Source organism: Triticum aestivum, chromosome 4B, assembly GCF_018294505.1.
Source record: "Triticum aestivum cultivar Chinese Spring chromosome 4B, IWGSC CS RefSeq v2.1, whole genome shotgun sequence".
NCBI classification, from domain to species: Eukaryota; Viridiplantae; Streptophyta; class Magnoliopsida; order Poales; family Poaceae; genus Triticum; species Triticum aestivum.
The window spans coordinates 387,972,344-387,989,036 of record NC_057804.1 but is presented as its reverse complement, the minus strand read 5'-3'; the positions used below and the strand labels follow the sequence as shown (position 1 = coordinate 387,989,036).

Below are 16,693 nucleotides of genomic sequence, written 5' to 3'. Positions count from 1 at the left end.
CCCAACTTGGATGCCCATCATTCTGGGACCAACTTTGTAACCATAGCAAGTACTATGCTGTTCTAAAAGACTCTCAAAATAATATAAGTGAAGCATGAGAGACTAGCAATTTCTACAAAATATAACCACCACCGTGCTCTATACGTGATACACTAGAGCAAACGACAAACTACTCCGAAATATATAAGTGAAGATCAATGAGTAGCCGAATAATTGTGCAACTATGTGAAGACTCTCTAACATTAAGGAATTTCAGATCTTGGTACTCTAATCAAACAGCAAGCAAAACAAAATAAAATGACATTGCAAGGATAGCACAACTCATGTGAAGAAGCAAAAACTTAGGTTCAACCGATACTAACTGATAGTTGTTGAAGAAGAAAGGTGGGATGCCTAACGGGGCATCCCCAAGCTTGAACTTTTGTGTCTCCTTAGTTCCTCTCATATCATGGTTTCTCTATTTCTCAAAAGCTTCATCCACAACAACTCAACAAGAACTCGTGAGATAGGTTAGTATAAACCAATGCAAAACCTTATCATTTTATACTGTAACAAATAACTAAAATTATTATTCAACATTGCATACTAAATGCCTCTGCATATTTAATACTCCTATCCTCAAATAGAATCATTAAACAAGCAAACATATGCAAACAATGCAAACATAACAGCAATCTATCAAAACAATACTGTCTGTAAAGAATGCAAGAGTATCAATACTTTCCTAACTCCAAAAATTATGAAATAAAATTCCCACTGTATTAAATTTATCAGAGCTCATTATGCAAAAAAATTCAACATTATATCATTCTCTGACTTTTCTAGTGAATTTTTGCAATAGCGGTAAACTTTCTGTTTTCAAACAGCAACATGTATACTAGCAAAATAAGCATGGAAAAGGCTATCCTTGACATTTTTATTGAAAATAAAGATGCAAAACATTATTCTAACTAACAGCAAGCAAATACTAACAAAATAAAATGACGCTCCAAGCAAAACACATATCATGTGGTGAATAAAAACATAGCTCCAAGTAAAGTTACCGATGAACGAAGACGAAAGAGGGGATGCCTTCCGGGGCATCCCCAAGCTTAGGCTTTTGGCTATTCTTGAATATTATATTGGGGGTGCCTTGGGAATCCCCAAGCTTAGGCTCTTGCCACTCCTTATTCCATAGTCCATCGAATCCTTACCCAAAACTTGAAAACTCCACAACACAAAACTCAACAGAAAACTCGTAAGCTCCGTTAGTATAAGAAAATAAAACCACCACTTAGGTACTGTAATGAACTCATTCTTAATTCATATTGGTGTAATATCTACTGTAATCCAACTCATCTATGGTTCATACCCTCCGATACTACTCATAGATTCATCAAAATAAGCAAACAACACATAGAAAACAGAATCTGTCAAAAACAGAACAGTCTGTAGTAATCTGTATCAAACGTATACTTCTGGACCCACAAAAATTCTACAAAACTAGGAAGTCCTAAGAAATTTGTTTACCAATCAAGAGAAAAAAGAATCAGATCAGAATCACGTTTCTGTGAATTAACTAAACTAATTTACTAGGTGCAAAAGTTTCTGATTCTCAGCAGGATCAACACAACTATCACCGTAAGCTATCCTAAAGGTCTTACTTCGCACTTTATTGAAGCAAAAGCTATAAAACATGATTACTACAGTAGCATAATCATGTGAACACACAAAAACAGTAAGGATAAATGTTGGGTTGTCTCTCAACAAGCACTTTTCTTTAATGCCTTTCTAGCTAGGCATGATGATGGCAATGATGCTCACATAAAAGATAAGAATTAAAACATAACGGGAGCATCATGAAGCATATGACTAGCACATTTAAGCCTAACCCACTTCCTATGCATAGGGATTTTGTGCGCAAACAACTTATGAGAACAATAATCAACTAGCATAGGAAGGTAAAACAAGTATAGCTTTAAGATTTTCAACACATAGAGAGGAAACTTGACATTATTGCAATTCCTACAAGCATATGTTCCTCCCTTATAATAATTTTCAGTAGAATCATGAATGAATTCAACAATATAACCAGCACCTAAAGCATTATTTTCATGATCCACAAGCATAGAAAATTTACTACTCTCCACATAAACAAATTTCTTCTCATGAATAGTAGTGGGAGAAAAATCAACAAGATAATTATGATGTGAGGCATAATCCAATTGAAAACTAAAATCATGATGACAAGTTTCATGGTTATCATTATTCCTAATAGCATACAAGTCATCACAATAATCATCATAGATAGCAACTTTGTTCTCATAATCAATTGGAACCTCTTCCGAAATAGTGGAATCATCACTAAATAAAGTTGACACTCTTCCAAATCCACTTTCATATTCATCACAATAAGATTCAACATCCTACAAAATAGTGGGATCACTACTTACTAAAGTTGACACTCTTCCAAACCCACTCTCATCAACATAATCATCATAAATAGGAGGCATGCTTTCATCAAAATAAATATTCTCATCAAAACTTGGGGGACAAAAAATATCATATTCATCAAACATAGCTTCCCCAAGCTTGTGGCTTTGCATATCATTAGCATCATGGATATTCAAAGAATTCATACTAACAACATTGCAATCATGCTCATCATACAAAGATCTAGTACCAAGCATTTTAATGCATTCTTGTTCTAGCACTTGAGCACAATTTTCCTTTCCGCCATACTCACGAAAGATATTAAAAAGTTGAAACGTATGAGACAAACTTAACTCCATTTTTTTGTAGTTTTCTTTTATAAACTAAACTAGTGATAAAACAAGAAACAAAAAGATTCGATTGCAAGATCTAAAGATATACCTTCAAGTACTCACCTCCCCGGAAACGGCGCCAGAAAAGAGCTTAGTTGACGGGGTGTGAGTGAGTGCCCTTTACCTAGCCTCCTCGGCAACAGCGCCAGAAAAGAGCTTGATGTCTACTACACAACCTTCTTTTTGTAGACGCTGTTGGGCCTGCAAGTGCACAGGTTTGTAGGACAGTAGCAAATTTCCCTCAAGTGGATGACCTAAGGTTTATCAATCCGTAGGAGGCGTAGGATGAAGATGGTCTCTCCCAAACAACCCTGCAACCGAATAACAAAGAGTCTCTTGTGTCCCCAACACACCCAATACAATGGTAAATTGTATAGGTGCACTAGTTCGGCGAAGAGATGGTGATACAAGTGCAATATGGATGGTAGATAAAAGTATTTATAATCTGAAAATATAAAAACAGCAAGGTAACTAACGGTAAAAGTGAGCATAAACAGTATTGAAATGATAAGAAACAAGGCCTAGGGTTCATACTTTCACTAGTGCAAGTTTCTCAACAATAATAACATAGAAAGATCATATAACAAGCCCTCAACATGCAACAAAGAGTCACTCCAAAGCCACTAATAGCGGAGAGAAACGTATAGATTATGGTAGGGTACGAAACCACCTCAAAGTTATTCTTTCGGATCGATCTATTAAAGAATTCGTACTAGAATAACACCTTAAGACACAAATCAACCAAAACCCTAATGTCACCTAGATACTCCATTGTCACCTCAAGTATCCATGGGCATGATTATACGATATGCATCACACAATCTCAGATTCATCCAACCAACATAAAAGTACTTCAAAGAGTGCCCCAAAGTTTCTACCGGAGAGTCAAGAACGTGTGCCAACCCCTATGCATAGGTTCATGGGCGGAACCCGCAAGTTGGTCACCAAAACATACATCAAGTGGCACATGATATCCCATTGTCACCACAGATAAGCACGGCAAGACATACATCAAGTGTTATCATAAAAGACTCAATCCGATAAGATAACTTAAAAGGGGAAACTCAATTCATCACAAGAGAGTAGAGGGGGAGAAACATCATAAGATCCAACTACAATAGCAAAGCTCGGGATACATCAAGATCGTGCCGTAGAGGGAAAATGAGAGAGAGAGATCAAACACATAGCTACTGGTACATACCCTCGGCCCCGAGGGTGAACTACTCCCTCCTCGTCATGGAGAGCGCCGGGATGATGAAGATGGCCACCGGTGATGGATTCGCCCTCCGGCAGGGTGCCAGAACAGGCTCCCAAGAGGTTTTTGGTGGCTACAAAGGCTTGCGGTGGCGGAACTCCCGATCTATCTTGATTTCTGATGGTTTTAGGGTACGTAGGCATATATAGGCGAAAGAAGTCGGTCGGGAGGTGCTCGAGGGGCCCACGAGACAGGGGGCGCCCCTGTAAGGGGGCCACGGCCTCCTATCTCGTGGCCTCCTCGAGGATCCTCTGACGTGGACTCCAAGTCTCCAGGATCATATTCTTCCAAAAAAATCACGCTGCCGAAGGTTTCATTCCGTTTGGACTCCGTTTGATATTCCTTTTCTTCGAAATACTAAAACAGGCAATAAAACAGCAATATGGGCTGGGCCTCGGGTTAGTAGGTTAGTCCCAAAAATGATATAAATGTGTAAAATAAAGCCCATAAACATCCAAAAGGAGTAATATAATAGCATGGAACAATCAAAAATTATAGATACGTTAGAGACGTATCAGTTAGTTACCACATCAACAGTTGAAGATATTGCAACAGTCGCAGCAGTAGAACATTCAGCAACAGAAGCAGCGTTATCACGCTCAATGCATTTTAGGCATGGTGGTTCAAATCCTTCCTGAGTGGGACTGATCTGTTGGGCGCGAAGTGACTCATTTTCCTTTTGAAGATCTTCATGATCCAATCTCAATTTCTCAAGTTCCTGCTTCCTTTGAAGATAATCATAGGAAAGCTTTTCATGAGAAGTTGTGAGCGATTCATGTTGACCTTCAAGTTCCTGGTACTTAATATGAAGATTTTTATGTCTTCAATTAAGGACTGAGACTTGGTCATTTCCGCGTCCAACAGGTCATCGCTTTTGTCTAATAGTTTTTGAGTATGTTCCATAGCTTTCTATTGTTTAGTTGCAATTTTAGCAAGTGTTTTGTAACTAGGTTTGGATTCACCATCAGAGTCATCTTCACTTGATGTTTGAAAGTAAGCATCGCGTGATTTTACCTTGGCACCACATGCCATGAAGCAGTAGGTGGGAGGCGAGTCGTCCTTGTCATTATCATCAGCGTTGGTGATGGAGCCATTGCCTTCGGTGTTGAAGATGGACTTGGCGATGTAGGTTGTAGCCAGAGCCAGACTCGCAACTCTAGAGTCCGACTCCTCCTCAGATTCCACCTCCGCCTCCTCAGAAGCTGGCTCCTCCTCTGAATCCATTTCCTTGCCAACAAAAGCACGGGCTTTTCCAGATGAGCTCTTCTTGTGTGACGAAGACTTGGAAGAAGACTTTGAGGATTTCTTCTTCTTCTTTTCATCAGAATCATATTCTTTGCTCTTCTTCTTCTTCTTCTTCTCATTGTCCCACTGTGGACACTCAGAGATGTAGTGACCAGGTTTCTTGCACTTGTGACAGGTTCTCTTCTTGTGATCATAGGCAGAAGCTTCATCATTCCTTGAGCTGGATCGTGAAGACTTTCTGAAGCCTTTCTTCTTGGTGAATTTCTGGAACTTCTTCACAAGCATAGCAAGCTCCTTTCCAATATCTTCAGGATCACTAGAACTGCAGTCAGATTCTTCTTCAGATGAGGAAGCAGCAGCCTTTTCCTTCAAAGCTCGAGTTCGGCCATAGTTGGGGCCATAGATATCTCGTTTCTCAGATACCTGGTACTCATGTGTGTTGAGCCTCTCAAGTATGTCAGACGGATCGAGAGTCTTGAAATCAAGGCATTCTTGTATCATCAGGGGTAAGGTGTCAAATGAGCTGTCAAGAGATCTCAGTAGTGTCTTCACTATCTCATGCTTCGTGATCTGAGTGGCGCCGAGTGCTTGGAGCTCATTTGTGATATCAGTGAGGCGATCAAATGTGAGCTGGACATTATCGTTATCGTGTCTCTTGAAACGGTTGAAGAGGTTGCAGAGAGTACTGATACGTTGATCTCGTTGAGTTGAGACGCCTTCATTGACCTTGGATAGCCAGTCCCAGACTAGCTTCGGCGTTTCCAGAGCACTCACATGGCCATATTGTCCTTTGGTAAGGTGACCACAGATGATATTCTTGGCAGTAGAGTCTAGTTGAATTAACTTCTTGACATCAACAGGGGTGGCACCTTCACCAGTCTTGGGAACGCCGTTCTTGACGACATACCATAGATCAACATCAATGGCTTCAAGATGCATGCGCATCCTATTCTTCCAGTAGGGATATTCAGTGCCATCGAAGATGGGGCACGCAGTGGAAACTTTTATTATCCCTGCAGTCAACATAGCTAAACTCTAGGTGGTTAAACCGAATCACACAGAACAAGGGAGTACCTTGCTCCGATACCAATTGAAAGGGCTAGTTATCGACTAGAGGGGGGGTCAATATGCGATTTTTATGAAAGTCTTCAAAACATGGAGTTTCGAAGACAAACAATATAAACAACACTATTCAAATGCAGTGGAAGGTAGACTACACTAGACAAGCCATAGTCAAGTATTCAATGGAGTGAAAGAACGAAGACTAATAGCAGCTAGGTAGTAAAGATCAGAATGGAAGATAGTATGAAGCCGATCAGAACAAGTAGTCACACAGTGAAGTCAAACAGATAATGCAAGCAGGCAATGACTTCACGAAGACAAACTGAAAGTAAAGAGAAGTGAGAGATATAACCAGTGGCTTCAGAAGGACACGAATTTGTTCGACCAATTCCAGTTGTTGTGACAACTGTACGTCTGGTTAGGGAGGCTGGGATTCAACTCAGAAGACCGCGTCTTCACCTTATTCCCCTTGAGTTAAGGACACTTAGTCCCCGGCCAATCACTCTGGTAAGTCTTCAAGGTAGACTTCCGAACCTTCACAGACTTCGTTCACCGGCAATCCACAATGGCTCTTGGATACTCAGAACGCGATGCCTAACTGGCTGGAGGATTCACAGTCCTCAAGTGTAACAAGTCTTCAGATCACGCGGACAGAAAGACTTCGGTGATGCCAAACACTCTTTGCGCTCTGGGGGGTTTGGGCTTTATCCTCTCAAGGATTCTTTCTCGAAAGCTTCAGCGGTGGGTTGCTCTCAAATGACAAAAGCCGTGTACTAACTCTGAGCAGCCACCAATTTATGGTGTAGGGGGTGGGCTATTTATAGCCACTAGGCAACCCGACCGGATTTGTCCGAAATGACCCTGGGTCACTAAGGAACTGACACGTGTCGCAATGGTCAGATTTCAAACACACGTGGCAGCTTGACTTGGGCTACAAGTAAAGCTGACTTATCCGACACAGGATAAGATTTGCTCTCATTGTCTTCGCTCGAAGACATAGGATTTGGTTTGAGCATCAGTTCAGTCACTCTGACTTTGTTCACTTGGACCCCACTTAACAGTGCGGTGGTTCCTATGACTCAACAAAGAAGAAAAGGAAACAATGAAACAACTAAGTCTTCGCGCTCCATAGTCTTCACTCAATGTCTTCTCGTGTCATAGTCTTCAATGTGAATATCTTCACAGACCACCATTGTCTTCAATGTCTTCACACATTTTTAGGGGTCATCTCCGGTAGGTAAACCGAATCAAAGAGGGACTACTACCTGTATTATCCTGCAATTCTCACAAACACATTAGTCCCTCAACCAGGTTTGTCGTCAATACTCCAAAAGCAACTAGGGGTGGCACTAGATGCACTTACAATAGAGACATGGCGTTGGACCAATAGTAAGTACACCACACTAGAACTACCAAGAAGGTAGTAGACAATGCAGTCTCTCGGTTTAGATATGAGCTATCTATCAATGTTTTAGAGTAATTGTTTCTGACGAAATTTCCAAAATAATATTCATATGAAAGGACACATGGAGCAGAATATGGAAAAAGAAACATATGTGTTTATAGAAGTACATGGTCTTACAAGTCAAGCCGAACACTTTAGAGATGTCGGTCTTACTTTCGATACTTACCAAAGCCGTAATAAACTTGATGAAACAATGCAACCAAAATAAAGGCATGTTTTCACAAGACTCGCTTTTAACTATGTTTGGAATGATAGGCTATTGCACAACCCATTATTTTGAACAAAAATAGTATCAAAACATTACAAACTAATCTAGCCGTGCAAATGCGTCGTTCACCCCGCTAGTTATGATTATGGTGGAAGAAAAGTAATTGACAGTTGAAATAAAATGGCTAAAACTATAAATTTTACTAAGAGCATGAAGGTAGAGACGAAACATAAACTACGGTTATCCTACAATGGGGAATTTAGGTGCAAAGAGATTCAGTTCATGGTGAATATCGGATGTGCTAGTGCAACAGTAACTTATAATTATCTATTCATGTGATTTTACCTCTTGTATTCTATGTTATGTAGGTGAGTTACCCTTTGGTAGTCAAGCTACTCCTAACAAGATTTTTTTTTTTGAATCTATTGTCTTGCATTCCGTTACCATATACCATGGTCTACTCAGCAATTAAGATCATTAGATCGGACCAACGCTTTATGCATCATGTCTTCTTGTTATCCTCATGTTGTCTTTGCTCCTCATTGATACCAACACTTCTAACTTGAAGGTCATAGAGTCACTAAACAATAGATGGTTACCTTCGTAGATCTTCGGATCACGCTACATGAGCCCCTATATTAGAGAACAAGCATTACACTTACAACAAATAATCAACCTAATAATTGATCATAGGGATAGTCTCACAAATATCAGCATACCGATTAGGTACACACAAATCTCACCAATCCATTAAATCTCCCACACCTAGGGGAAGTACTCACGCACAAGGGAGGAATAACAACCAAATAGAAAGATTATGTATAAGGAAAACAACTTGATAATACCATAGTTTGCCACAATAAGATGGATGATTGAACCTGTCTCAACATCAATCAAGTATGAATAGAGTTTACAAACCCCAGGCTTACAAGTTGGAAACTCCATCTACGATGGTCTTGTCGATGAATGGATGAAGGACCGTGATGAAGAGGAAGACGGAATACATTTAAGTAAAATCCTCCGCTAGATTTATTTTCCAGCATTCTGTTACGGTTTGGAGGTGTTCTGCTCGTCGTCTTCTCTGGTTGCCGACACGAAAGTGGCTTGCATAAATGGGAGGAACGTGATGCCGGCTGGTTTAGTGGTATGAGCGTCTTTGCTCATACCACACACTCTCCTCTCTTCTCGATGCACCTAATGGAGTTTTCTACAGCAGGGATGTTGTCCATTTCCTCCTCAATCACCTCATATAACTTTCATACCTTCCAAAAATGAACAAACTTACACAACAAGTAAGGAAAAAACATTTCCCTGTTTTTGATAGATTATTGTTTGTGAAAAAGTGAAATCCGGCAAACCCCGCATAAAACCGAGCAAAATATCTCAGAGAACTGTCATAATTTGGCATTCATCGCTAAATCATGAACATTGCACGCTTTCTAGTAGTTTGCACGGTCATCTCACATTCATTCAAACAAAAACCAAATACAAGGCATATGATGCCTTTCTTTTACCTCAGCGTCGTTCCGAATCCGGTGAAGACTCGGAAGCTGCCCCAGTTTCTTCCACCATCGGGACGAAACGAGGTGGGGGAGGCTCACGGGCACCTAATTTCCCCCCTTTTCTTCTTCTATCACTTCGGCATTGACGGGCGGAGGCCACCGCCTTCACGTTGCGCTATAGGCTTTACCACTTCTAGATCGGGTTATTCCGAGACAACGTGGACGAGGTGTTGGCCTAGGTGACGGCGGCCGATCATCGAAGGTGTGGTATCCAACTTCAAAACGACAGAACCAAACATGAGGATCGAGGCATCGTCCATGTCGTTGAAGGCGAAGAATTGGAGATGTCCGGAAGCGATGAAAGGTGGCGCTATAGCGAGAGAGGGAAGGCGATGGACCCCCTGCCACCCTAGACGCCAAATATGGAGCCCCGTGGACGCGTTTTTAGAGTGCGCTCCAAAATTTATGGCAATGCAGGGCAGGAGACGACTCCTGTAAAGTGCCTTTTGGGACCAAAATTGTCATAATAACTATTATTTTGGTGATCATGTAGATATAATGATGTGCTAGAGTTGCTCTTAGTGAAGTTAGGTACTTACGATACCATGTGATGTTGGGAGACAAAGACACGCACAAGTGCATAACAAATGTAATAAGAAGGCTTGGGCATCTTGAAAGGGTGATTAAAACGCACTACAAGTTGCCCAAAAGAAAGAAATATCACTTCTAGATTTTTGTTGAACTCTTCACGCTCGCATTTCATGGTCGTAATGACAACGATAGCAGCGTACTTGGCATGGCTGACTGAGCACCGGGCCATGCAACTAGTTCATCTGTGTTATTTTCTCAAGAAGAAAAATCAATTTTCATTTGAAACCCGAACAATATTCCCATAGAGAAAGTGTGCAACAGTATCCTATATATATATATATAATATAATTAAGTAGGTGATTTGCATTAACATATTTATCTTCACATGCAACTATATCAGCTCATAATGCAATATTTTTCTATAAAAGACCCACTTTTTCTTTCGGGAGGATAAAAAGACCCATTTCAACATGCAAGAAGGTATGCAAAAGGCTCCGAATGTTTTAATTATATTATGATGAATAAATATTTTATAATTATACAAACAATCATAGATATTTTAGTTTTAGTTCTTATATTGTTAATTAAAATACTGATGTTCATATTATAATTAAATTTCATTCAAATACTATATTGCGAGTCATTCTTGCAGCAAACGCGTGGCGAATCATTATATGTCTATTTAATATAAAAGAGGTAGCAGCATGCAGCAGACTTTGGTTAGCCATGAAAAAGGGAGTCGTAAGCATATCCTCGTGACTGGACTTGCTACCCCTCTAGATGTGTCGAAGAAAATAAGCTGTACCTGATTCTGGTGGCAAGGTCAAACGCACACACCTACCTCGATTGATCGGTAGACAACAGTTGGGCCGTAGTCCACTCGGGTTGACTGTTCTAGATGGGGGCGCTGTACGGTGCGGCTGCGTGCATCAATCGAAGGGCAAGCACATGAAAGCCCGTGCCGCCATGCCGTGCACAAGCACCACGCATCCACACACTCGTGTCAGTCTTCAGCCTGTTCGGTTAGGCCAACTCCACCACGTGACCTCAAACGGACGTCCGGTTTGATCAAATTTTGTCCCTTTGGGTGTCGATAGGTTCGTCCGTGTCCGGTCTTGTCCGTTGGATCGTGCGTGCGCCCACCGCGTGACCGCACCTCAATCACGTCCGCGTTGGGCATGATTTAAAAAACAAAAAAACATAAATAAAATGACTAAAAAAATAAACGCAGTTAAAAAACATAAAACTTAGTTAGAGGTCACGGCCATAAAACGGCCCAGCTTAGCAGTCCACTTAACGGCCAGTGCCATAATTAACATAAAAAGAAAATAAAAAAACGCCGCGGCGCGCTCCTGCCGCGCCCATCGATGCCATGGCCCTCGCCGTCTTCAGTGGCCGCCAGTGTCGTCGTCGTCGCCGACGAGGTCGACGTAGGCCGGCGGCGTCCAGAGGTGGGATGACGGCGCGTGGTACACGGGGGCGGCCTGAAAGGGTGGAGGTGTCTGCACCACCTCCTCCCGTGGCGAGGCCTCCCGCTCCGGTGACCGCAGCGGCGTGGGGCAACAGTTCACGCCCCCCACGGCGTCGGCCATGTCCGGAGCCGTGCAGGACCAGCTCCACCGCTGGCCTACCAGGCCCGGGTGAAACGCGGCGACAGGCTCCTCCTCTAACACCTCCTCCTTCCTCTCCTTCTCCTTGACAACCACCATCTCCAGCTCGGGGAAGGCGACGTCGCCGGCGGCAGAGAGTGCCAGCGCCTCCTCCAAGCCGTCCCATTGGCGCTCGGGGCGGGGGCTCGACGGGAGGCTGCGAGGCGGCCGGCCGGCGAGTTCGAGGCCTAGGGTTTGGAGGTGTCGGGTTTCGAGGAGGCCGCGGGGTGGAGTGGGGAGTGTGAACGACGACCGGTCCACGACTTCCGCATTTAAGTACGACCGCGACGTTTTCCCGGGCGGATGTCAGGCGGGCCCGGCCGCGCGTGCGCATTGATGTGAGCGGGTGGGAGGTAGGTGGCCCGCCTATCACGCGGCCCCGACGCGGACGAGCGTGTGTCCGTTCGCTGTCCGCTGCGACCCTAAACCGGCGCATGTTTGCGCTTAAAATGGATCGGCCCGGACACAAAACGAACAGAATGAAACCGGGCCGTCGCGCGTTGGGCCGACTGATTTGTCTGTTTTACACCAAACGAAGGGGACCGGACAAAATAAGATCGCGCGTGGTGGAGTTGGCCTTAGCTTGCATGCTGGCTTGGCTATGTCGCAGGGCAAGACCGGCGCGCTGCCCCCCCTCGTGCCCACGCGCCGACACCTCCACGCCCCACACCATCGCCCATCCACCCGAATCCAAGGCAACCCTACGCGTTTTCCCGTGGGCGTCTGCCCCCACTCGCCACCACCCGGTGGCGCCTTTGCCCAGCCCGGCCAGCCCAGCCGCCTCCTTTTAGAACGCCAACTGCCTCCTCAGCCATTCCCATTTCCATTCGCATCCCCGGCTAGCCAACCCTGTTCTCCCGCTCGCGCATCTCAGGCTCCTGCGTTGCAGGAAGGAACTCACTCAAGTATGGACGCCCTCTCCTGCTTTGCGCCGCCTGCGATGCTCTCCCGGTCCTTTGCGGACGCGGCCATCGCGCGCGCGCTCCACTTCTCTCCCTCGGCCGGCTGCTCCCCCGTCCCGGAGCCGTCCATCGTCGCCGACCTCGGCGCCTGCAGCGCGGCAGCCACGACGGCCTCGTCCTCCTCCTGCGGCCCCGTGGCGATGCTTCCCCCGGCGGCACCGTCCGCGCGTTGCAGGCTGGGACCCGCGGGCGGCCGCGCGGGGAAGCGCCGGCCGCGGCCGTCCAAGCGCGTGCCCACCACGTACATAAACACCGACGCGGCAACCTTCCGTCTCATGGTGCAGCACGTCACCGGCGCCGAGGCCGAGCCGCAGGTCGACGCCGACGCCGGCCTCGGTGTCCTCCTGTCGCCCTTCGACTTTGATCACTTGCTACCGTCGGACCCTGCGGCGGCCGCGGCCCAAGTCGCCGCGTACGCCCTTCCGGCGGCGGCGGCAGAGCAGCCGTGCTTCCCGACGCTGGACTCGTGGAACGTCATGTACGACAAGAACTAGGTGACTTTGGGTCGAAACTGAAGCTCTAGGCTCTGTATAAACATCATGCAGCAAGATGAAGGCGCCGTTGCGTCTGGCTTGTGATGTATTGCTCCCTTTGGTCGTTGCAGAGCAGTAGGAGAGGATTAGAGATGTAGTAGTAGTGCTGTATGCAAGTGCGAGTACCACCAGACTACCAGTATAGCACGCACTAGCAGTGTAGGAATGCAGAGGTGCTCCTTGGTCTCCTCGCCGGTTGCACTCGCTGCTTCAACTTAGGTAGTTCAATCTGCCTGTTCTTGGTTCTTGCCACCGGATACATGGTCCAGCTGGTACTGCCGTGGAACCCAGAATATTTTTTGTGGTGATCTGATTGCACCATGCTTTTACAGGATTGCTAAAACCCAGTCGATTGAGATTAGCCAGTATCCGTTGGACAAATGTGTTGTACTAAGGGCATCCACAATGTGATGCTGCCAAATTTGCAACGTTGTCAGAGTTTTGCCACCGATGTCAAATAGGCTAGCAGTCCACAACGTTAGCTGGTTCCTAATTTATGCATATTGGGGACCACCATAGAATAGAATAGGATAAAAACACTACCACGTCTCTCTTTACCCACAACATTCTGGCTGTTCACATCAGTTTATGTATTATTTTATTAGCTGAGGTTCTTTGGCATCGAAGCATGAAGGAGCATCGATGCCGAGAGTTGATTTTTGGAATCCGGGTGTATTGAAGGACCTTATTTTAAATATTTTAAAAAAAATAATTAAGATTTCAAAAAAATTTGAAAAAATTCTACGTGGTCATATGGATTTATATTACACATGTGTAAAGTTTGGTGATGAAATAAGTAAATATGCGACCTATATAAAAATGACAAAATGATGATTTCCAAATAAGGAATAATGCATGTACTGTTCATCTTTCTAAAATCACGATTCTGTCATTTTTGTGCAACTCACATGGTTACTTATTTCAGCATCAAAGTTTACACATGTGTAATATACTTCATATAAACATGTAGATTTTTTCTCAAAAATTTTTGAAACTTCAAAAAAGCGTTTTGGCACATTTCAAAAAATAAGGCTCCAATACACCCGGGTTCCAAAGTGACTTTTTGCATCGATGCCTCTTTTTTCTAATTTGGCTACACCCTCCACAATGTTCTCACCGGTGCCAAAAGCCATTTTAACATTTGGCACTATCAATTTGGCATACATTGTGGATGCCCTAAGACTCATGCGGGCTGGTCTGTTTTTTATTTTTTTTTAATTTTGAACGCCAATAGATGGGGAACTTTCCTTTGCAGTGTTTTCCAAGCGAAAGGTCAAATCACCATGCAATTTCAATTAAGGTTGCCATGACAATTTTAATGATCGATAGAATACTGCCGAGTGCAAGTTGTTGTTTTTTGCTTGTTTTTTACTTCGCGGAATATTAGTACCAGACGAAGTCTAAATGCCACAAAACTTTTTGGTGTTTTTTTTCTGGACAGAAGACAACTTGGGAGCCAAGGAAGTGCCCGAGAGGAGGCCTGTGGGGCCCACAAGGCACCAGGGCGCACCAGAGGCCCCTAGTGCGCCCTGGTGGGTAGTGGGGGCCCATAGGCCCCCTCTCCACCGCCTATCAGCTCGATAAATAATCTAAAATCCCTAAAACCCTAGGGGAGTCGAGAGATCAGAGTTTCCACTGCCGCAAATTCCAGAACCACGAGATCCAATTTAGAGACCTTTTTCCGGCACTCTGCCAGACGGGTCAACGATCACGGAGGGGTTCTTCATCAACACCCTTGCCCATCCGATGATGCATGACTAGTTTACCACAGACCTACGGGTCCATAGGCAGTAGCTAGATGGCTTCTTCTCTCTTTTTGATCTTCAATACAATGTTCTCCTCAATGTTCTTGGAGATCTATTTGATGTAACTCTTTTTTGTGGTGTCTTTGTTGGGATCCGATGAATTGCCAGTTTATGATCAGATCTATCTATGAATATTATGTGAGTCTTTGTTGAACTCTTTTATGCATGATTGTTATAGCCTCGTATTTCTTCTCCGAAACTTTGGTTTGGTTTGGCCAACTAGATTGATTTTTCTTGCCATGGGAACAGATGCTTGCTACTTCTTGAGCTTGCGTTGATTTCTCCCTTGAAGAGGAAAGGGTGATGCAGCAAAGTAGAGATACGTATTTCCCTCAGTTAAGAACCAAGGTATCAATCCAGTAGGAGGCACAACCAAGTCCCCAATAGATGCACTTGCACAAACTAACAAACACTTGCACATAACGCGAAAAAGGGGTTGTCAATCCCTTCACGGTCGCTTGCAAGAGTGAGATCTAACAGAGATAGATATAAACGATAAATAAAAGGCAAAATAAAGTAAATATAAATAAATTACAGCAAGGTATTTTTGGGTTTTGGTTTTATACATCTGAAAATATATGATGGAAAATAGGCCCGGGGCCATAGGTTTCACTAGAGGCTTCTTTCTTGAAGAAAGCATACGGTGGGTAAACAAATTATTGTTGAGCAATTGATAGAAAAGCGCATACTTATGATGATATCCAAGGCAATGATCATGAATATAGGCATCACGTCCGTGGCAAGTAGACCGACTCCTGCCTGCATCTAATACTAATACTCCACACATCGACCGCTATCCAGCATGCATCTAGTGTATTAAGTTAACAAGAACGGAGTAATGCCTTAAGTAAGATGACATGATGTAGAGGGATAAACTCAAGCAATATGATATAAACCCCATCTTTTTATCCTTAATGGCAACAATACAAATACGTGCCTCGCTACCCCTACTGTCACCGGGTGAGGATACCGAAAAATTGAAATCATCACAAAGCACCTCTCCCATTGCAAGAAAAATCAATCTAGTAGGCCAAACCAAATCGATAGATCAGAGATAAATACAAAGCTATCTTAATCATGCATAAAGGATTTCAGAAAAGATTCAAATAATATTCATAGATAATTTGATCATAAATCCACAATTCATCGAATCTCAACAAACGCACCGCAAAAGAAGATTACATCGAATAGATCTCCAAGAAAATCGAGGAGAATATTCGAAGATCAAAGAGAGAGAAGAAGTCATCTAGCTACTAGCCATGGACCCATAGGTCTATGGTAAACTACTAACACATCATCGGACGAGCAACAAGGTTGGCGTAGAGGCCCTCCGTGATCCAATCCCCCTCCCGCTGAGTGCTGGAAAAGGCCCCAAGATGGGATCTCACGAGAACAGAAGCTTGTGGCGGCAGAAAAGTATTTTTGGTGTGCCCTCTGGTGTAGGGGGAATATTTGGGTATTTATAGAAGCGGAGTTAGGGTTAAGAGAGCCACGGTGGGCCCACAAGTTGTTGGGGAATGTAGCATGCAACTTCAAAAAAAATCCTATGCTCACGCAAGATCTATCTAGGAGATGCATAGCAACGAGAGGGGGAGAGTGTGTCCACGTACCC

The 16,693-nt window shown here is 43.9% G+C and overlaps 1 protein-coding gene across 1 annotated transcript; it reads left to right on the top strand.

Annotated features, from left to right (window-relative positions):
• Window positions 1–12,574: 12,574 nt before the first annotated feature.
• LOC123094866 (calmodulin-binding protein 25-like) lies at window positions 12,575–13,605 on the top strand. The gene has a single exon (XM_044516743.1). The coding sequence runs from the start codon at window positions 12,689–12,691 to the stop codon at window positions 13,235–13,237; it is 549 nt and encodes a 182-aa protein (XP_044372678.1). The 5' UTR covers window positions 12,575–12,688; the 3' UTR covers window positions 13,238–13,605.
• The last annotated feature ends 3,088 nt before the right edge of the window (window positions 13,606–16,693 follow it).

Excerpts from the sequence above, each read along its gene's own strand:
- LOC123094866 (XM_044516743.1), top strand. The coding sequence starts at position 12,689 with ATGGACGCCCTCTCCTGCTTTGCGCCGCCTGCGATGCTCTCCCGGTCC.